At 45.9% G+C, this 23,041-nt stretch overlaps 1 protein-coding gene across 23 annotated transcripts in view; it reads left to right on the top strand.

Moving 5' to 3' along the window:
- Dock9 (dedicator of cytokinesis 9) overlaps nucleotides 1–23,041 on the top strand; it is a 258,321-nt gene that overhangs the window by 142,499 nt on the left and 92,781 nt on the right. For all 23 annotated transcript variants that reach the window (XM_021203260.2, XM_021203261.1, XM_021203258.1 and 20 more), the window contains exons 8-15: nucleotides 3,233–3,407; nucleotides 4,567–4,634; nucleotides 13,067–13,141; nucleotides 14,608–14,748; nucleotides 16,076–16,273; nucleotides 16,642–16,764; nucleotides 20,490–20,572; nucleotides 21,101–21,223. In XM_021203260.2, coding sequence (XP_021058919.1) covers nucleotides 3,233–3,407; nucleotides 4,567–4,634; nucleotides 13,067–13,141; nucleotides 14,608–14,748; nucleotides 16,076–16,273; nucleotides 16,642–16,764; nucleotides 20,490–20,572; nucleotides 21,101–21,223 — 986 coding nt within the window. The remainder of the gene's footprint in view (nucleotides 1–3,232; nucleotides 3,408–4,566; nucleotides 4,635–13,066; nucleotides 13,142–14,607; nucleotides 14,749–16,075; nucleotides 16,274–16,641; nucleotides 16,765–20,489; nucleotides 20,573–21,100; nucleotides 21,224–23,041) is intronic.

Raw genomic sequence — 23,041 nt, 5'->3', positions numbered from 1 at the left:
CCACATGCTGCCCTGAGAGACAGGCAACCATGCACACTTGTACACTGCTGGGGATCCAGCCCTGGGCCTCAGGCTTGCTAGATGACCACTCTACCAGTGCTGGATGTCGGAGAAGAACTTGGTGGAATTGGTTCCTCCTTCCACCCCCACATGGGTTCTGGGAACAAGTTCAGGTTGCCACTTGTGAGGCGAATGCTGTTGCCTACTGAGCCGTTTGTCTCACTGGCCCTAATTTCCGCTTGTGTTTCCTGAAGTTTAGGTTGCTGTGTCTTGATTTTTGTTAATTGGCAAACTTTTTTGTTAAGGTGGATACACACGCAGAAACTAGCTGCAACAGATGTGGAACTTGGAGAATTCCTCCACTGTCCATCTGTCCGCCCAGTGTCTTTCACCTACATCTCATCTGAGAGGCCTCCCTGTGTGTCCTGCCTTCCGGTCTTCATGAGTTTCGGCAAAATGGCAGAGGCCCTGTTTGAGTCTCTGTTCTGGGTCCCAGACTGATGCCGAAGTCAAGTGTTCTCCATTGATTTTTTTCCCTCTGCTGGGGCTCACAGCCACACTGACTCTACCCTTATTCCAGAGTAGTGTTTTCACCTGTTTTGTCCGGTGCTCCAACAGTCAGGCTTCATCCAGGTCAGAAGTGAAGATTATAGCTCTGGTTAGAAGCATGCAGGGCCCAGAATGAAAGGAAGTGGCAGGACAGACTGGAAGTGCAGCCGGAGGGACACTGGGAACTGGGACAGGGCTACCTGCCAGGCACCTAAGGTAGAAGAATCACATACCCCAGCTAATGAAACCAGATGAGCACTGCCCTTTTCAAAACACAGGATTTCAGTTAGATCTTAGCATCTCTAACTATTGGCAACCTATAAGCCACAAGGCAGGATCTGAGCCTTAGACTGCAGCATGACTTCACATTCTCTGAAAAAGTATCTGCAGCCAGCAGCCAGTCAGCCGGTGGCTTCCTGTGCCAGCAGCCCCTCCTCTGCTTGAGGCTGCCAGCGTGAATAATAAAGTAAATCAAAGTTTATCAAAGCCTGCTGACCAACACTGTAAATCACAAGTATCAGAGTGGTTCACTGATGGCATTTCATCCGCTTCCTGTGTCGGATTTCCAAGCTTCCGTTTTATCTCTGTGAAGTTTAGAAACTTTGGAGTCACTTTTTCAGCTGAATTCTCTGGCATAGTTGAAAGCAAAACTAGATGCATTTTTTTTTTTCCAGCCTCATTTTGAAGTAGGAAGTTATTCGTTTTGTTTGACAGGAGTGTCCTGCTTCCAGTCTGCTGCACCGCGCACAGATGTTCGTTAGCTGGATAGCCCTCATCGAGCCTCTAGGCTCTTGGGTATATTTCAGACTCTGAGGTCTGACTTCAGTGCCTGTTTCTTCCTTCAGATTCTTTTTGTGTGTGCAGCTCATAGCATTTCTTGTTTGCTAAGTCGCGCATGTCTCCAAAAGAGTAAGATTTCCTTTGTATCCTCGCCTGTTCTGAAGCTGAGCATCAAATTGTAATTAAAGCCCATCTGAGGTAGCACACCCCTGTAGTCCCATACCTGAAATCCTAGCACTTGGGAGGTAGAGGCAAGAAGCCCCGGAGTTTGAAGTCTTTCCTGGCTACACAGGGAGTTTGAGGCCAGCCTGGTTTACATGAGTCCCTGTCTCCAACAAAAACAGAAACAAAAAGTTGCGTTTTAAGTGGTTTTGGAAAAAAAGAATACTTTGGGATATTTTCTTTTTAGCTTTCTCTCTCTCTCTCTCTCTCTCTCTCTCTCTCTCTCTCTCTCTCTCTCTCTCTCTTTTCTGCCATGGGAAGAAGTTCATTCCCAGCCTTTCACTCCTTCTCTGATTCCTACCTTTGCATTTAATGGAGACCCAAGGTGGCACTTACTGAGCCGGTGGCAGATGGCCTGTGCAAAGTCATTTTATAGCCTTGCCCAGGGAAGCACTTAGCTTCAGGCTTCTAAAAACAGCTCCAGAAATGATGGGCCTTTGGGAGGGTCACCTTGTGCCTGGGTGCTACACTGAGAAGTGTCCACAAATTGCATATAACTGTCTGAGATTTCAGGGGGTGTTGGGGCATTCTGACCACACAGCAGTCGGTGGGACTGACTCCTCCTGTGACACCTCCTCCTTCAGCCTGTGTGGACTGTTCTTCCTATGAGTCTGTCTAGTGTGCGGGTCTGGGGTGTTTGTCTCCAGGACTGGCATGTGGTAGGAGGAGGCCAGGATGCTGCAAACAGTGCAGTATGTAGAAGAGCCCCCAAGAAGAGAGATGGATGGATGTGAACATCACACTTGTTTGTCTTCCATCCCATAATGCACATACAAACTGGTGACAAAAGTCCACACATGTTTTAGGATTAACAAACGGTGAAAAAGTTCCAGATAAGAAAGCTGAACGGATTGGTAGGTAGTGCTTAGCTTTGGGGGGGCGATGGTGGAGCACAATTTGAAGTTTTAAGAAAGGGATTGAATATAACATTTATGTGTGAAATTTATAAATGCGGCTGTTTTTTAAATGCCAAAGATTATGGATGTAGCATAAGCAAAGAGAATGAGTACCCTCGGTCCCTGAGGGATCACTCTCCATCGCAGGAGACAGATAGATATAAACCAAATACATGAGACCAGTCATGAGGCCTGAAGGGTCTCAGCAGGAAGAGCACAGGCTTGTCTCCCAGCACCCGTGTCAAGCGGCTCCTAAGTCTGTAACTCCAGTTCCAGGGCCGTGATGCCTGCGAGGGCACCTGCACTCACCTGCATGTACACAAACAGAAATACAGTTTAAAATAATAAAAGTAAATCTAAAGATTAACAAGAGGGAGAGCAGCAAATGCTCTGAGCCACCGCTCCAGCCCTAGCGTGAGCTGCCTTTGCAGACAAACCAGGTTTCCATTCCCAGAACCCTGTGCTGGATCACAATCATCAGTAGCTCCAGTTCCAGGGCACCTGCTGGTCTCTTGTGACCTTCTGGACAAGCCACATACACACGGTGTACATACATACACACAGACAAATCAAATACGTAAACTAAATACATAGTTGTACAAGACAGGTAATTAATTAAATGAGGAGGTTAGAAGCGGAAGAAGTGGCCTGTGACGAGAGCTCTTCAGGAGGGATTTGCGGTTTTAATGGGGCATCCGAGAGTCGATAAGATAGCACCATTAACAAGTAGGGCAGACTGTCTTGAGCAGCTTCCCAACCGGTCTCTTGCCTGGTTTCTACCTCAGAACAACAGAGTCAGGCGCTTCGCTTTTGAACTCAAGATGCAAGACAAAAGCAGTTACCTTCTGGCCGCAGACAGCGAAGCAGAGATGGAGGAGTGGGTCACTGTTCTCAACAAGATCCTCCAGCTCAACTTTGAAGCTGCAATGCAAGAAAAGCGGAATGGGGACTCTCATGAAGGTAGGTGGGTGGAGTTTCCCTCTGCACACACACTGGGTGGCCACTCCTGCTTTTCTCAGGAAGAAGAAGGACTGTAAAGGTCCACAAGAGGTAGGAAGATGTGAGCCTTTCACAGTCTATCAGCAAAGGTTTCCATCACATTAGACTTTACTGCCCTGAAGCCAGACATGGGTGCTGCCTGTAATCTTAGCACTTGAGGAACAGGCAAGAGGCACAGGTTTTGAGGTAGCCCAATCAGCTGTGCAGGGAGTTCCAAGTCAACTGGAGCTACATGATGTGTCTGTCTCAGAAAAACAGAAAACAAAAAAGAGTTAGTACCTCGATGGTGCTTGTGTGGGAGTACGTGACAGGGACAGCCACACTCATGGTGGGGCAGGCACCTCTTCAGCTCTGTGATCCGGGACAAACTAGTTATGAGTTTCAAATTTTACCTGAAAATGGGAATATGAGCTAGGGATGTAGCTGGGTTGGTGGGGCGCTTGCCTGTCATGAATGAAACCTTAGGTTTCCAGTACTGCATAGACCCTGTGTGGTGGCACACACCTGTGGAGGCAGGAGGATCAGAGGGTCATCCTCGGCTACATAGCACATTCAAGGCTAGCCTGGGCTACATGACAACCTATCTTTAAGTAAAAATAAAAGTTTTTAAGTAATAATAAAAAACAACAACCAAAAAAAAAAAAAAAAAAAACACCTACCTTCAGCCACTGGTGGGAAATCTATCTTTAAAGTGGGAAAGTTCCTGTTGGTATCCCCTTTTGGAATGTTCAGGATGGAGTGAACATGGCAAGACTCCAGATTGCAGGGCAATCAGGCCATGTTTTTGATGCGTGTTCATATTGTACTTCAAGCCCGTAAGAGATTCCTACCCCTGGCTGTTCCCCCATTCCCTTGGTCCCACCCTAGCTTCTGACTGATGGCTGAGTATAGCAGACATCAGTTCTAATGTGAGGGGAGCTGAGGGTGGCGGATTTTAGCTGTACAAGGTCTTGGGCCACCACTCTCCATGCTGGGCGTGGCCATCGGTGTCACTCCAAAGCCCCCAGCTGTTTGGAATGCTCTTTCAGACCTGAGAACCTCCGCATTCGGGTTCTTTTGCTTGTATTACACAGTAAAGTATCAACTACATACAACTCAGTTGATCTCTTTTGCCATTTAGATGACGAGCAGAGCAAACTGGAAGGTTCCGGTTCCGGTTTGGACAGCTACCTGCCTGAGCTTGCCAAGGTGAGGCTATCCTCACACACCACCCTCCTGTGAGGGCACTGTTGCCGTCGTCTGCTTTCTGGGGTGAATGTGAGGGGGTGGGAACTATTTTACATGAGCGACAGACACTTTAGTCTGTTCTCCAGAAAATACCCTACAAAGTGTGTTGCTGTTTTTTAAATGCTGCCGTTGTATTTAATGTATCAGCACAAATACTGAAGAAATAACCCAAATACATACTTCTGTGTTCCTAGTAGTCTTTCTGTTCAGGCTTCTTTTACTTAAATTATGTTCACTGGTGCCTTAGTTAATGCTACTGTTGCTGTGAAAAACACCATGACCAAAAGCAACTTGGAGAGGAAAGGGTGACCCGAGAGCTTAGACTCTCAGGCCACGCTCCATCACTGAGGGAAGAAATCAGGGCAGGAACTCGGAGAGTCAGGATCTGAAGCAGAGGCCACGGAGTAACGCTGCTTGCTGGTTTTCTTTTCCGTGGCTTGCTGAGGTCTGGTTTATTACAGCACCAGGACCCGCAGCCCAGGATGGCTCTGTCCACCGTGAGCTGGACCCTCCTTCATCAGTCATCAATTAAGAAAATGAACCACAGACTAGCCCACAGCCCAGCCTGGCTTGGGCATCATCTCAGATGACCTAACTCACTCATGACAAGCTGACATACATGAGCCAGCACACTAGGGCAGGGTGTTATCTACTCAATAGCCACAGTTCCCAAGAGGGTGCTTGTGGTAATCTTGTCACTACAACTAAAGAGGAGCAGCTGGTTTATGAAGCATGTGCCCGGATCACCTGGATCAGCAGGAGAACAACCACAAAGCATTTTGTAACTTTGAGAAACCGAGTCCCTGAAAAGCACAAGGAAAAAACAAACAGCCCTGTTGTGTTGCCTCTGTCCCAGAGCCGGTGCTGCCACTACCTCGTCAGCCTCAGGGGCAGGCGCCTCCTTCAAACACTGCCTTTGCTCCCATTCTCTTCGAGCCCCAGCCGCAGCCCCAGCCACAAACTGTGATGCCTCTGACCTCCGTTGTGTTCCGAGTTTTTACAAGTATTTCACCGTGAGGACGCAGGGTGTTGGTTCTGGAGGTTTGAATGTTGCTTTTCTGTTTACTTTGCTCTGATGTTCAGTACTATCTCATTTAGCCTTGTTTCAGGTACAGATCTGGTCAGTCATTTTTATTGTACTGTATAAACATCTTAGCTCTTAGGCTATTTCCATTTTTTCTTACTCAGAACAATGCTACAATGAGGGCCCCATCTCCTGTGTGTGCATGTGCACATGGGTGTGTGTGTGTGTGTGTGTGTGTGTGTGTGTGCATGTATACATGATTCTTTTAAATGAGTGACGCCTTTGTCTTTGCTGTCCCTCATTCTCTTTGTGTCCTCGCCTTTCTGTTTTGTTTTTTAATAATAAAGTAAAATGATGACTGTACACACCCACATGTTAAGCACTATAATAGAATCATGCTGTGTCTATATAGGATTGCAACTAGACTAGCATTCAGCATTGAACTTTCTCAATATAAATCTTCCTGGCTGGAACTTTGGGTATTGTTTTTCCTCAGGACTTAGCTGTTTCCACAGAATCTTTTTAGCACCTGCCTATTAAAGCTAACTTTAGAGCCTTCATTGTAACCTGTGCCTAGCCTGGAGGAGTTTGGGTTCTGGCGTCTATGTTTATTTTCATGCTTTTTCTCCCGTGTGTGTGTGTGTGTGTGTGTGTGTGTGTGTGTGTGTGTGTGTCTGTGCATGTGTCAGTCTCTCTGTGTGTGTCTGTGTTGTATGTCTGTGCATGTGTCTATTTCTGTGTGTGTGTTTCTGTGTGTTTGTATGTGGTGTATATCTATATATGTGTCTGTGTGTATGTGTATTTCATTGTGTCTGTGTATATCTACATGTCTGTTTCTGTGTGTCTGTCTGTGTGTGTCTGTCTGTGTGCATGTCTGTGAGTCTGCGTGTGTTTGTATGCTGTGTCTGGATGTGTGTCTATCTCTGTGTGTCTGTGTGTATGTCTGTTTGTGTGTCTCTCTGTGTGTGTCTGAAACCCAGGGCCTTGCATATGTAGCCCAATACTTTATCACTGAGCTGCACACCTCACCCCATCACAATAGGAAGTCTAGGTGTCGTTTGACACCCATGCATGCATGTTCTTTATTTCTGGATGCTCAGAGGGCCCCACAGCATCGGGTTAGAACTGCTGACTCTTAGTTTATTGAAACAGCACACTGGTGCAACCTAGAAACCAGAAAAGAACTTTCTAGCAACTCAGCGAACAGCATGGTCACCTAAGAAACAGCTTAGGTTCTTTGAGCCCCACATTGGTTATTTAACACCTGCATGTTCAAGCCAGGCATGGTGGCACACCACTGGGGAGGCAAAGTAGGAGGAATGCAAGTTCTGGGTCAGCCTGGCTCATAGCAAAAGTGTCTTGGCCAAAGCAAATCCAACAAGGAAATCCAATGTTTCCCCCTATGAAGATGCATAAGAATTTTGGCTTTGTCTTCTGGTACCTGGCAGAAAACAAAGGGGAGAAGGGGGAAGTGTGTTGTCCTTCTCCCAGGTGTCCCGTGAGGATCACTGGACCTGTGGATCCATCAGTCCCTGTGCCTTCTGCTGGCTTTCTCACAGTTGTGTAGTGAGGGGCCAAGCTCTACCTGGAGGCTGCCTGCCTATGCCTGGTCCCTTTGTGGTCAGCCCGGCTGTTTATCGCCTCCTGCTACAGCGCTTGGAATGTGGCTTATTTGCTGAGGGAACATGGGAACTGGCTAGTGAGTGGACATCCTGTTTTCAGGAGGAATGAGTCCCGAGTTACAGAGTCAGATGAAGTGTGTGGAAAGAGGGAGAAGGGGAGTGTTCTCTGGATAAAGAGGTCGGGGAAGCAGAGGTGAGGAAGTGTTTGTTGGGAGGCCCAGGCAGTGTGAAGACTGTAGAGGGAGGATGCCTGGGACAGTGGGGCCAGGGGAAGGTAGCTGGGGGGGGGGGTGACTTAATGGCCATGTCCTCTCTGAACAGCTTGTAGTTGTCTAACTCATCCTGTTCCTCTGGCTTTTGTTTTCTCCACTGAGACCCACACTTGGCTAAACAGGAAATGTCTGACAGGAAGTTGTTTCAGTGCAAAATAACTAATGTTTCATTCTGGAATATTATGGACTAGGCTCATGATGTGAGTGAAGCCAACTTGGATTTTCAGGGTTGTCGGTGTGTTCTTGGAGCCTTTGCTTATTCCTGGAGAATGGGCGCATCTTTACTGTTTCCATATCAGGGACAGACTGTATTTACCCCAAAACTTGATCTTTTCCTCCTATTGTCTAGTAGGGAACCAAAATGTTTTTATTGTAAATATATCAAAACACATAGCATCAGTTTATAAGTATTTATATTTAAAAGGCCCCAGTGAACCAGTGAGTTGGTTTCTTCTAGAACTCAGGGAGCTCCTTCCTCCGATTGCCTTGATGCTAGATGAGGCCGGAGGGTGTGCATTGCCTTCTTGTGTAGAGGTGATATGAAGCAAACCTCAACCCTCTTCATTCATTTTCTTCTGGGGATAGTGGGGCAAATGGTAGCTCACAACTTGCCGTCTTGTATTCTGAAAGAGAGGCATTTCACGTGACTCCAACGGCTTCCGTCCCGTTTCTTATCATTTTATCTCGAAGTCAACGAACTTTTCTTTCCAGGTATGCCTTCTAGTTGACTACAGGACAGAGAGAGTGGTGTCTGCAACTTTATAGTCAGTCTCTCTGAGACTGACTAAGGGCTGGGGACCATGCTCATCAGGACTTGTGGGAACTCATGTGGTTTCCTGGACACATTTTTATAAGAGTTTTGAAGCCAAGTTTGTAACAAACACTTCCTTCCCTAAGTCTCAAACCAGAGAACCATGCCATTATTACACCGAGGGATTGGCTACAGTTTGGCAGTCATTGCGTTGCTAAGCCTTCTAATTTTAGAAAGTTCTAGCCTGGCTTTGTGTCTTGAGGTGAAATGTAAGTCCTTTTGAATTGAATGTCATATACACAGTAAATATGTGTTGTGATAGCCTTTTAAGTTAAGAAGTAAATAATTGGAGGTGGGGGTGGAGGATGGCTCAGCGGTTAAAGAGCACACTGACTGTTCTTCCCGAGGTCCTGAGTTCGTTCAGTTCCCAGCAACCTCATGGTAGCTCACCACCCTCTGTAATGGGATCTGATGTTCTCTTCTGTGTGTCTGAAGACAGCTACCGTGTTCTCATATAAATAAAATAAAAAATTGGTAAAAAGTAAATAATCTGGGGTCTGGAGAGATGGCTCTGTTGTTAAAGCACCAGCTGCCCTTCCAGGGGGCTTTGTTAGATTCCTGGCACCTACACGTGGCTCATAACCATCCGAGTCTCCAGTTTCAGGGGATCAGATACTGTCCTCGGGCCTCCATGGGCACATGGCTCAAAGACATGCAGACAGGCAAACCACCCGTACACGTAACAGTCTTTTAAAGAGTTACATATTTTGGCCTCAGGGAATTTTGCTAACTGTTTTATTTCATTTTGTCTAAATGACTCAACACAGTATTTTTCCTGCAATGCACCTTGAGATAAGTAAAATTGCCCATAGATTTTTCACTTTAAATCATTTTTTCGGCTCACAGAAAACTAGAGATACACCACCGTCTTTTCTGGAAACATGAAAATGTCAGTGACTGAGCTTAAGGTTTACTGTGTGGGATAGGAGGTTGGTTTGTTTTTTTGGTTTGGCTTTTTTGGCTGAGTCCTTCTCTTTGCCGTGTGTGCAAGTGACAGCTTCTAGGGAAAGTCACTCTGCTCCTGTCCGTTTTCCACACATCTCTCTCTCCACCGAACCTAAAATAGAAAGCAGGCCACAACCAGGATGCAGCCTCGGCTGTCTGAAGGAAGCTCCTACAGCCACGCTCTGGACTGACCGACCATAGGCTATTTTCAGAGCAGGACTGAATCCTGCCACTCTGAAATGCGCTCAATTGCATACTCTTAGGATAATTTTTTTTTAACAGCTGTATTTTTGTGGGCACCTTGGCTGTGAAAGTGCATATTATAAGTATCTTTACCAAACATTGATTAAGGTTTTATGCTTCCTGTCAGTAAAACTGCCCACGTGGGGTAAAGAAGCCCATCTTTTATCTCCCCGGTCATCCTCCTCTTCCTGAGAACTCCAGTGGTAACCTGCTGTGATTCCTCTTGCACCATTCTGGGCACAGAGAGAATGTGTATGTGCACGTGCAAGGCTTTTGGCCACGTCCCAAGTGTGCTCGTGATTTGCCAGTTCCTGTGACAGTTTTTCTGCCATTTAAATGTATCTCATGGGTGTCTCTGGGTCAGCAGAGGGGACAGTATCTTTGCAGATGGACCACACACAAGTCAAGGATGCTTATTGGTGGATAATAGTATGTGTTATTCAGCCATGTCACTTATAGGAACATTTAGGTGATACTCAGTTTTCAGCCTCTGTAAACTGTATGGTAAGCATTATGATGTGTCATCTGTGAACTCGTGTTTCAGAAGGACCTTTCCAAACTGGGATTCTAGGCCAAAGAGTATTGTGTTTTTGATGTTTTAGATACTGCTAGTTTTGGGGCTTAAAGAGTATAACAATTTATATTCCTGTTTCTCTGACTTATTTCCAAAGTTTTATTTAAAGACTATTTTAGTCTACAACATCTGTCTTCTGCCGCTCACTGGTTTTTGTTTGTTTGTTTATTTTGTGATTTTATGTGTTTATTTGCTCTTTGGGTTTCTGCTTCACGTTTAACTTATCCACTCATTTTTTTCTTTTTCTTTATTTTTTATTGTAGTCTTTATTTTATTAAATATATTTTTCTCTTTTTATCTTGTGGAATAGTTAAAGATCTGGGCTTTTAAACAAGATGGCACCCGTTAAAGTATGAGATTCTATTTGATGTTGAAACTGGAAGAATCACTTGGGGCCTTGCCTTAGCATCTTGTCTTTGATGAGCAGGGATAACGAAAGTACCAGCCTTTGAAGGCTGGGTAATTTCTCAGTTATTATCTTGTGGTACTGGGGATTAAAGTAGAGGAGGCATCCGCCATGCTGGATATGTGCTGTTACCACAGCCTCAGATTGTGAAAGCTTAAATGGGCATCAAGGAGAATATCTAGCAATAGATACCAGCCATTGCCAACTAAAATCAGCTTTTGCGGTCATTAGTATTCCAAGTATTTATTGTTTCCTGCATGAAGCCTCTCCCGCCCTGAGCCATGTTCTCATTTCCTAGATCCTGTCTTACTTGATGCCCTTCAGCCACCACGTATTGTGCTTCCCTTTTGTTTGATGAGGTATTCTGGGCCTTGGGAGGGACGAGAGGAACTTTAAGAATCTGGTCTTGCTTTTTGTCTTGCTCATGGCCCAGCAGCTGTATGAGGTAGATCATGGCTTTTGCTCCTGAGAATCTGTCTTCCTTTCCTAAAAGGACATTTTCCCTGGGTGACAGTGGCCATGTTTGGAGGCTTTGTGTCTAATTTGGCTTCGAATATATTTTTCTTTTTAATGTATACGTCTTACTTGCTCTCCAGTTCTGGAGGCCTCAGAGTAGTTTTGCTGTCTCTGCTAGTTTCTCCTGGCACAGTCAGTTTAGATAGCAAGCAGCTTCCAGGAAGACACCAGCCGTTGTGTCCAGCATTGAAGGTCCCAGATCACAGTCTTTGCCTTTGAGAAAAACTCAATCCAGGATTAGCATACAGCATTGCTTGCCACTCCCAGTCACCATGGCTCCTAGAGAAGCTCCCCACAGTTGACAGCATGCTCTTTGGGTCAGTTAAGTAAATTCTGCTTGCATGCGGTCCAGGTATTTTGTGTGTAAAAAAAGAAGGTAGAGGAGATGGAGTGAGATGAGGCGTTCTCATGCTCTGTGCGGAGAGAGCCTGCCTCTACCACGGGGACACATTCTACGTGGGAAGCACGAACAGGAGATGCAGAGCCCCCTAACCTCCCAGAGGTCACTCAAAAATGCTACCACGATAAACGTTGCTGTGGCTACAGCCTGTGGCATCATCGTGTACATTCTTTTTCCTCAGAAACTAGAAGTCCAGATAGGGAGGCCAGTTGGCTCAGAGAGCTCATTATGAATGTCATTTCATTTAGAAGTAGGTTAAATATAGTCATGGAAGTTTGAGTCACTGCCAAGGACCCATTATAACAACTTAGTGACTGAAAAATTGGTAAGATTCTTAATTTCTCGTCAGCTTCAATTATAGGCACAATCATAGATGTCACTCAGCCATCAACAGAAAAGATACTGTGGCTGTCACTGTCCCATTGTCTAGGGCAGAGAGGTGACATCTGTCTGTGGGGAAAGTATCAGATGATGAGAGCACATTATAGTCCATATTATCTGTGATATGAAGGGCACACTATAGGCAAGATTAGTAAGGAGGTTAAAGGTGCTTGAGTCTTGTGAATCTAGAAGCCTCTTTCACACACCCCTCTAAGTCCTATGTCTCCATTGCCGACGTGCCACCATACGTCTGTGTCCATCTGTGGCTTCTCCTGCCCACCATCTCACCTCCACTCTCTCTGAGGAATCGTATCCCAAGACTTCTATCCTCCTCCGCACGGTGATGTTCTCCAAGCCTGGACCTCAGTCCGTGGCCATCTACTGAGAGAGTCCAGTTGGAAACCTCACAGGCACAGCCATACACAAAGCCTCCTGGGGTATCAGTACCAACAGTGTCTCCCCTACAGCATCACAGCACAAGCTACCTATGCCACCATGGTTGGTATGCCGCTGCCTCCCAGAGACCAGGCGGGGTTGTCTCATAGCCTACATTTGTAGATGAATCTGTATCGTACTTTCCTACTATTGTGTAGAGATACCACAATCAAGACAAATTATATAAGAAAGAATTTGTTAGGGGCTTGCTTACAGCTCCAGAGGGTCAGAATCTATGAGTGGGTGGTTGGGAACATGGCAGCAGGTTAGGCAGGCCTGGTGCCGGAGCAATAGCTGAGAACTCACATCTCACTCTACACGCTCAAGGCAGAGAGGGAGAAAGCTAGCTTGGACTGGTGTGGGCTTTCCAAATTTCAAATCCCACCCCCAAGTGCCACAGCTCCTTCAACAATACCTCCCAGCTGGGCAGGGGTGGCCTTTAATCCCAGTACTTGGGATTTCTGAGTTCGAGGACAGCCTAGTCTACAGAGTGAGTTCCAGGACAGCCGGGGCTACATAGAGAAACCCTATCTCAAAAAACCAAAACAACCAACCAACCAACCAAACAAACAAACAATACTTCCCTTCCCAGTTCCACCAACTGGGGGTGAAGCATTCAGAGATATGAGCCTCATGGAGAGTGGGGGTGGGGGGCAGGCATTCTCATTCAAACTGCCACAGGCAGCTTTCAGATACCTCAATACCTCTGGGAAGTGGAGAACAAAGGATTTTGTTTAGCTAGAAACTTTTTATTTTGTCCGCAGAGCACCAGAGAAGCAGAGATCAAATTGAAAAGCGAGAGCAGAGTGAAGCTTTTTTACTTGGACCCAGATACCCAGGTAAGAGCTAATTCAATATTTAAAATGTAAAGGTCATGAATGTTTGATATTGAGTACTGTTGAGTATTGAAAGCAGTGTTTAGCCAGCTTCTGGAAAGGCACCAGCTTTGATCTTGAGGTCCACAGTGACCCCTGAAAATAGGCATTAGAGGGTGGCCCACATCACTGCAGACACCCAGAGGTAGTAACACTTCTCAGCTAGCTTCAGTTCCTGACAGAAGCCTGGGAGTGTGTGTAACCCACACCTGTGTCCCACAAGGTCCAAACACGGTGTGACAAAGATCTTCAGGGCCCAGGGCAGCGAATGCCGCAGAGGGGCCAAGAAGGGACAAGGATCTGGTATATTTCATCCTAAATGCTGTCCACCTCCCCCCATTTGGATACTTTAGTAGAACAGCCTCTCCCACTTAGCTTTAATAATAACCATTTTCTATGTTGCTTTGCTGACTTCCTGTTAGTACACTGTTTACTGTGGTAGCATGCATATAGCACAAACCTTACAATTTTAGCCATTTGAAAAATAGAATTCAAATTAAAAACAAACCAATGCGGTGGTATTAAATAAGTTCTCTGCAGCTGTTGTGCCATCTGTTTCCAGAAGAGTTGAATGTTTCCATCTCTCCAAACCGAAACTCTTTTCAGTAGCAGTCCCCCATGCCTGCAGTCCCTGAGCCCCAGTCGCCTCTGTCCTATTTTAGCAAGCTCATCAATGTGGAATCATGCAGAACCTGTCTTTTGTGTCTTTTTTTACCTAACATGTTTCCAAGGACCATCCCTGATTTGTTTATCGATTGATTGTTACTATGTATTGGGCAGTGCATGCTCTATGAAACCTCAGTTACACATGGAGGTCAGAGGGCAACTTCAGGAGTTGGTTCTCTCCTTCCTCGCTCTGGTCCTCAGGCTTATATGGCACGCAGTCTACCCAATCAAAAATTTCCTTTTATTTTTAGGACCGCATCTCACTATGTATCTCTGGCTGGCCTCAAACTCTCTCTGTAAGCCAGGCTGATCTCTAACTCACAGAGAGCTGCCTGCTTCTGCCTCTCTAGTTCTGGGTTTACAAGTATGTGTCACCAGGCCCAGCCCTGAATTTCCTTTTTATTACTGAGTGTGCATGCCTGTATATATACATGCATGTGTGTTTGTACATATATAATGCAATTTATGTGTCCATACACAATGTGAGTTTAGGTTGTGTATAACATTAATCCCTGCATAATTATCCACCAAGCAGGTATATCTTCACACATGTGACTGTCCAAGCAGGTATATCCTCACATTTGTGATTGTCATGATTAATAGCATGTGTCTATTAAATATGTCTACTAAATATTAAGCAAAGTCACAGCACTGTTGTGGATGTGTATATACAGCTTTTCCAGGTTTTAGGAGCCTAGAACATCCATGCTGGGATTTTTAATGGGAGTGCCACGTGTTTATATATCCACATTCTCTTTTTAAAGAAACTTGACTTCTCATCTGCTGAACCAGAAGTGAAGCCCTTTGAAGAAAAGTTCGGGAAAAGGATTCTCGTCAAGTGCAATGATTTGTCCTTTAACCTGCAGTGCTGTGTCGCAGAGAACGAGGAAGGACCCACGACCAATGTAACTCCCCTTTTCAAAAGGGCAGGCTTTAAAAAAGAAAGAGTCAGCTTAAAGCATGCAGGGACCAGAGTCTCCTCCTGCCCCCAATGCTGTGTCCTTAGAGAAGAGAATGTTAGAGGTGCAGTAAAGTCCTGGTCAAGTCTATACTCTGGGCCGGGTGGGTCAGTCCCCTGGCTCACCATAAGCCATGCTGAAGAGAAAGGTGGAATTGTTAGCTCCTCCATATTACTGTATTCTTTCTCCTTCCCAGAATTCCCACCTCCCAGCACAGTGCCAACAGAAACTAATCAGCCACGGGGTTCCTCTGGGTATGCTCACACACGCATATACAACACACAGCGGCACACACACACATACACACACACCACACACAGGCATACACACACCACACACAGGCATGCACACACACACTCACACACACACACATGCACACAGAGACATGCACACACACACTCACACAAACACATGCACACAGAGACATGCACACACATACACACAGAGACACACATAGCACACACACAGAGGCACACACACATATACACAGAGGCACACATAGCACACACACAGAGACACACACACATACACGCACACACAGATGCATACCCTTCCCCATGTTTTCTGTATTTCTTTCAGATTCTATCAGAACCTGAGTGCTTTTACAGATACTCTGGCCTTCTCAAATGCCCCCTCCCCACCATGTGGCTGCCTGTCCACCTCATATCTAACCTCCTTGCTGGCTTAAAAAGCATGGCTTTCTCCCCTCTTCTCCCTTCTGTTCTTCCCCAGACAGCTGCTGACATCTACAGCTAAATTGCCAAGGAGCTTTTAAATTTTAATTTTAATAAAAATGTCCTCAAATTTCAAAATAATTTTTAAAAATAAATGTTTCTCCTTTTAAATGTTGAAGAATTTCAAGTGTCATAGGTTTCTTCTTACATTGCTGCCAGGGTGCACCAACCTTGGCCAGAGATGTGCAGGGCTTACACTGGGGTGTGGATGGGGTAGGGGGTGCTTGTAGCCAAGGATAATATGGCAGATTTAAGATGTCCCAGGATATGGATTTCATCTTAGATGCTCCCAGGAGATCAGCTGTCTTATCTGTAGAGCATGCACTTGATAGCAAAGCTCATGGAGGGGGGAATGAAAGGTTTGTTTCTTAAAATGCTTTATAGCCTCATTCTGTGTCACGGGGGATAAAAGTTCTCATGGCTAGTCATTTTTCAAGGAGACAGTCACAAACACAGCTCATCGTTCTCCTCACACAGCAGCATCTGTCCAAACTGTCTTTATGATCATGCTGTTTTATTGATTTTTTTTTTCCCTTTAGGTCGAGCCTTTCTTTGTCACCCTGTCCCTGTTCGACATAAAATACAACCGAAAGATTTCTGCAGACTTCCACGTGGACCTGAACCACTTCTCAGTGCGGCAGATGCTGGCCCCTGCGTCCCCAGCTCTGATGAACGGTGGCCAGAGCCCACCTGCCTTCCAGGATGCCCTTCATACGGCCATGCAGTATCCAAAGCAGGTGGGGTCATTCGCACTGCTCAGACTCCTCTTGTTACGTATTAAGCACGCTCAGTGGGGCCTTGCCATGCCCCAGTGGGCAGCTTTGGTTGGTAATTATAGGACAGGAGATACATATAATTATGGAGCGAAAGCAAACGGAGGGAGAAGTGGTCTGGCTGTCACTCATTTCCATAAGCCTTCTCCTGTTCACCTTCCCCACTAAGCAGACTTTTTGAGCAGATATGGGCTGAGGAGCCCCTGAGGGGTTCAGACTTGGTCTCCTCGCTGGTTGAACTGTCACACTATCCTCTGCTGCTTTGATGGTGAGGGGACTTCTCCCATTCATCTGTGGATTTTCCTGACTTAAGAGAACCTTTGTCTCCTTAGGGAATATTCTCAGTCACGTGTCCTCATCCAGACATATTTCTTGTGGCCAGAATTGAGAAGGTTCTCCAGGGAGGCGTCACGCACTGTGCTGAGCCATATATGAAAAGCTCAGACTCTTCTAAGGTATGAATGCCTTTCATGTTTTGTGATTATTTAAAAGTAACAACGTAAGGAATGCCTTTCATGCCAAATTACAAACCTAGAAGGTCAGAGGTAAACTGTACTTGATAGTTGGACTGGGGAGATGGTTCTGACACTAAGTCACTTGCGTGCAAGTGTGAGAACTGGGGTTCTAATCCCCAGCACCCACATCTGTCCTGTCTCTAGTCTCAGAACTCATGAAACAGAGAGTGAATCCACAAGGTAAGCTGGCTAGCTGGACTGGCCAGAATCAGCAGGCTCCAGGTTCAAGTGAGAGTTAGCTCTCAGTAGACAGTATGGCAAGCCATCAGTGACAATGCCACATTCAACCTCAGTCCTCCATAAACATGCACACACACGTACACAGTCTGTACATACTTGTGTAGATGTGCACACACTTGTACACAATCTTTACATACACATGCAGACATGCACACGTGTGTACACAATCTCTACACTCGTGCAGACATGCACACACATACAATCTTTATGTACATGTCCAGACATGCACAATCTTTACACATTAATGCATACATGCACACACACATACACAATCCTTACTTACACATGCAGACATACATCAGGCATAATGTACACCACACATAAAAAAAGAATATTAAAACATAGAGGGTAATTACACATATTTATTGATTGTCCATTTTGATTTTATGTCCCTGGTTTCTTTTTGTCCATGTAGAAGAGCCCAGGTGTAGGCATATGCCAAGCATATATTCTGTCCCTTTGCTAAGTTTCATCTCCTGTGTGTCCAGTTCTTAATAACAGTGTTCTCTTAACCACTGAGCCATCTCTCCAGCCCTTAATGAAAGCCTTCCCAAATGTAAATAAAACACATCATTTGCTGTTCTGTTCTGACAAATTAGTTTTTCAAAGGAATTATTGGCTTGATACTAAACTTTGTCTCATTTAAAAGCACATGTATTGAGGTCAACCATTGTTGATGTGCCCCTTGGGTTCTGGAGTCATATTGTAACCCACATTATAGAATTACTAAGTATCAGAAGTTACTGAGTCTAGAAACTTAGAAAATAGAGACCTATACCTCTTTAGTTGTTTTCTTGCTGTCCCATGGCTGGAGTGGCCTAGGACAACTGACTGTGGCTTTCTCACAGCTATTCTTTTGTGTTGGACAAAGCTGTTGAGTGCTGCCATCCTCGCCAGTTTTAGCTTTTCAGGGGTGTTTGTTTGGTTTGATATTAAGTGTTCATTTGAGAGAGGGCCTCAGTGCATGAAGAAGGACTGGTCAGCCGAACCAGTGTGAGTGGACATGTCAGACCTCAAACAGAGGTTTACCAAGTTGGCTCAGAGATTTGAAAACTTCATTCCTACAGCCACCTGTATATCCTCGGCACAGCCACCAGGATGTATAGAATAGTTGTTAAAGAACACGGCCGTGGATTAAGAAGGCCTGAGCGCCTAGGGCCAGCATTGCCAGGGTACTTCTGATGCCTCTCACCTCTGTGGCCCCAGTGTCCCACATGTGAGTAAAATCATGTTGCCCAGCCTGCCTTCCTCACAGTGCCAAGGTAAGGATCACACAGGCATGGAGCAGGCAGTGCTGAGAACACCACACATCCCATGAAATATTCCTGAGTCCAGCTCCCATCAAGGAAAAGCCCATTTACCAGGCATCTTCAAAGGCTAAGCTCTTTTGGCTGATAAAAGTTGAGTAGAATATGTTTCCTGGAGAGGAGCCATCTTAGTATTTCAAGCCAAGTCTGAAAAACATTGGCTAAGAAGTTCCTTTAAGCCTTTCATTTTGGTGAATTAGCAGTGACCTCAGATAAGGCCGTGCTGATATAACGCACTTCCAAGGTGCATACGCATCCACGTTACTACTTCTGCCTGTACGTGCAGTAGATGAAGTCCGTCAGCCCATGTTGGTGCAAAGCAAAGGCAACATGGTGGGCCAGCCTCTCCTCGGCCTGCTTCCCAGCATGCCTCACTCCTCCACAGTGTCTCATTAAATGAAGGCTCAAGGCTCGCCTCATCTCATACCCGGAGAGAAGTTGTGATAGATTGCCATGGTGATATTATCTTGTTCTGCCAATTAGGGCTTTGCCTTCCTTTCATCCAAGCTGTGCAGTATTCACCTGGAACATCTCTTGGACCAGATCTTCATCGTGCAGGGTCGGGGAGGGCTCCAGAGGAGACTCACGCACTGAGCTCCTGCTTCCACAAGTATTTTCTATCCGTGCCCTTGGTTGGCTCTCATTCTCCACAAGGGAAGATGTAAATCTATTAAACCCTGCGTGTGGCATTGATTTTACCCTGCTGCAGTTGCTCATGGCTGCTCCTATCTTGTTAGGGAATTTTTGTGATGCTTGCCTCTGTCTACTAGTGCTTGGATTGCAGGTGTGCACTATGACACCTAAATAAAGATCTTGAATCAGAACATGTTTAATGTAAGCCCTTGGGAGGAAGCCGTGGGTCTTTGTTCATAGACCATTTCCCCCCAGATCTCAGGGAGGGAGGGAGGGAGAGAGGGAGATAGACAGACAGGCAGGCAGGCAGACCAACCAACTGACCGACCGACCAAGACACACACACACACACACACACACACACACACACACACCACTAAAAAGAAAGGGTGTACTAGACACTGTCCTGACGTCTGTTTGAACCAGGATTGTTTTCTGGTTCACCCTTGAAGACAGTAATGTCTTCCACAGCATGACTGTGGAAGAATCAGAATTTTATAGTGAGAAGGGATCACACCATAGAGACTTACTGATCTGCAGAGGCACAGAACTGCTCTGATGGACCTTTGGATGCACATCTCTATTGCTCTTGTTCTATGTCTCTTAGTGAGTGCTCCTCACATTCAGTGGTATATGCAGATCGCTGGAGGGCCTGTAGCATACAGATGTTGGCCCAGAATAGTTAGGCCATGCTCTAAGGCTTATCTGACAGTGACCTTAACTCTCCAGCCTAGAAGGGAACGAAGGTTCCCAGCTGTAAGCAGTTTTTTGAAAACTGGTTTGACTTTGATACATTCAACATAAATGACTTCAGGCTCCTTCTTACACACATAGCACTTGGGTCCCCTCTTGACTATCACAGATCATGGAACGAGAAAGCATGAGGCAACTGATAGCTGATAGACCCGCTCTTCATACATGTCATTGGGCAAAAGTCAATATGCTTGATGTTCTCTGCCAACCTAGAACAAGTCAAAATTGATCATGAGGCAGTGGTAGTGTTTATGAAAGAAAAGTGCAACAATTGGAGGCTGGTGTCTGATTTAAGCCAGTACGTAATTATGTCTTCACAGTGCATGTCTCCTGGGTTGTGATGTGTGTTAGGAGCTGGGAAAACTTAGTATGTTCATCAGTGTTTTCATTAAATTCATTAAACAGATATTTGGGCGTGGATACCTCAGTGGCTTATAATTAGCCCTTAGTCAAAAAGAAATAAAGTCTGCCAGAAGAAGGATGCTGGCCAAAGAGTAGCCTGCTTGTTGTTCACAAAGACCAATAGGCTGTATAAGCTTCTTGGAAATAATACTCTGCAATCTTGAGAATCACTGCCAGGGGCTAAATAAAGAAGTCTGTACTGGGATTGAATTCAGCCATATCAGTGCTGTAAGCAGGGCCAGGTGGTATGGTGAGGGCTTGTGGTGGTAGCTGCTGTGGTCTCGGTTCTCCCAGGGCTGAGCATTTCACGGCTGCTCTGGTATGTTCCAGGTTGCTCAGAAGGTGCTGAAGAACGCCAAGCAGGCATGCCAGAGGCTAGGACAGTACAGAATGCCATTCGCGTGGGCAGCAAGGTAAGGGAGAACGCCTTTTATAACTGGGATAGACTGATGGACAGATAGACCAACAGACAAGTAGGCCTACCTAGTGAGTTGATTATCCCGAGTCAGAGATTTAAACTGGTGAAATGAAAAGTAAATAATCACCCGTTCTGAACATGCATTTAGCAAGGACCTGGAGAAGAGAGGACACCAGTAGGGCAGACAGGAGGTTTGTCCTGAGGGAGCCCAGGCCCTGGCCACGTGCCTGCAGCTCAGATGGTGCAGCTGGAGCATCCCGGAGCATCCTCTCTCTGTGTCCCTTCCTGTGTCCCATGTGAATGTGTGTGCTGTTTCCTAGGTATGGGCTTTTGGCTGAAACGGTTTTCTGTGTAAATTGAGTTAGTTGTGGTCATCCTCATTAATACTTACCGCATTGGGGGGATAATGAGATATCTGTTGGCCACAGCCAGTGGAATCATAATTCGTCTGTGTGCAGACCAGAACTGTCCTTATTTTGGTCTTCAGGGACCCCGCTCCTGAAGTGTTACGTCTCTGTTCCAGGACATTGTTTAAAGACACGTCTGGGAACCTGGATAAAAATGCCAGATTCTCTGCCATCTACCGGCAAGACAGCAATAAGCTCTCAAATGACGACATGCTCAAGCTGCTCGCAGACTTCCGGAAGTGAGTTTGACGGTGCTGCTTGTTTGTCCACCTGAGGAACTCTGTGGTGGGGAGGCAGAGGTGGGGACATCCGTATAAATTACGTCACTCAGAGTTCACAGGGCAGAGGAGAAGTGCGTGTGGACAGAGTGTTTCCTCAAGGACAAGGGTCGGAAGGTTCTGCTTAACTTGAATTCTTACTGGATGTGCATAGCACGGGTGGTGGGGTAGAGGGAAGCACAGGCAGGGCAGAGCCTACTGGAAGGACGCCTGTCAGATGGGAAGGTTGCAGCAAAGCCCTCCCTACAGAAGGAAATCAGAAGCTGTGGGCTGCTTCAGCTTGTCAGAGGTGCAGTCACTGGCCCTTGGCTTCCTGATGGGGGTAGGAAGAGGAGGGCAGTCGCCAAAGATAAACAGCGGGTTTCTGACTTGCAAGATTGAGTGAAAGCTCTCCTGGTACTGCTAAACAAATGTGGGGGAAATGATAATTTACATAATCCTTACTTTAAATGTCCATATCCACGGTGCAGGGTGAGACTGACCTAAGTTCTCTGGGTCAGAAGCTTCCCAACTGAAAGCCAAGGGTGTGGAGATAGTGCCTTCCTGACCGTTTCGCTCTGCGGATGTCAGGGAGCTGATGTTGCACCCAAGTACAAACAGAAGGAAAGTAGAAATGAGAGTCCCTCCCATGATTGTGGGATAACCCCCACACACACACACACAAGATGTATGTATTCCATCCACATCATCTTTGATCATAGTGGAGGAAGAACTTAGGGTTTTGAGTGATGTTCTAATTCAGGTGATCAAGTTTTCTAAGACAGGCTACTGAAGGGTGCCCTGTGAGGCTGCTCACTGGGTAATAGCAGTGCCTGAAGAGTCTTGAAAGCTGGGGGTTGGAACATTTTGAGATGGGAATACAGCCAAATGTTGAATCTGCTGCCTCCTGTATATGTTAATAACATGTTTCATGAAGAATCGTCTTCCTTAGATTTACCTTATCCTATCTTGAGGGAAACATATAGGAATCAACTTAGATTATTCACCTGTCCTAACCTGGCACGTGTGTGTGTGTGTGTGTGTGTGTGTGTGTGTGTGTGGTCTGCAGTACCCTAGCTGAGACTCCTTTCCACACAGAAACACTGGGGGTGGGGGTGGGGGGGTTATACCTCCTCACGTCCCTGTTTGAGTGTCATTTGTCGAAGCCAGCTTCGACAGGTTACAAAGAAGGCATCGATCATTGTTTATCTTAAAAGTAGTCTTATAAAAAAAAAATCTTAATCACAAATCTAAAATTTTATATAAAAATCCGTTGTTTTTACTTTAAATCCTCAGGGTGCACAGCTACTCATTAACATTCTTTTACTAAATCATATTAGGAAGCCGAGGGCAAAAATGGATACAAGCAATTAATCAATTACTCATCTTCTCACCAACCCAGCCTTAGCTAGCAAGAAAGGCACGTCGGCTGGTGCTAGTTGGGCTGCCGCTGTTCTTGTTCCCTGACCTCAGAAAATCTCTGGCTCAGTTATCAAGTGTGTACCTATCTGAACTTTACATTGTTCCCTGGGATTTTCTACATCAAGACCACTAACAAAAAACATCTGTACCTAATTCTACTAACAATTACATCTCTAAATTCTTTCTAAGGGTGGTTGATAAACACCAGGACCAAAAGCAACCCAGAGTGTGGTGTTCCTGCCTGCACGCAGACCGGCGCCTTGTCTGCATGGGCAGAACACCTTGGGGTGGGTTCGCACTCCTGCCTGCAGAACCCACTGTGGATCCGAACTGGAGGACGAGAACTCCTGAGAAAGAACAGGGCTGCAAAGGAAAATA

The sequence above is a fragment of the Mus pahari genome, chromosome 8 (assembly GCF_900095145.1).
Source record: "Mus pahari chromosome 8, PAHARI_EIJ_v1.1, whole genome shotgun sequence".
Classification (NCBI taxonomy): domain Eukaryota; kingdom Metazoa; phylum Chordata; class Mammalia; order Rodentia; family Muridae; genus Mus; species Mus pahari.
Note: the sequence above shows the minus strand (reverse complement) of the source record. Positions and strands in the feature narration are given on the sequence as shown.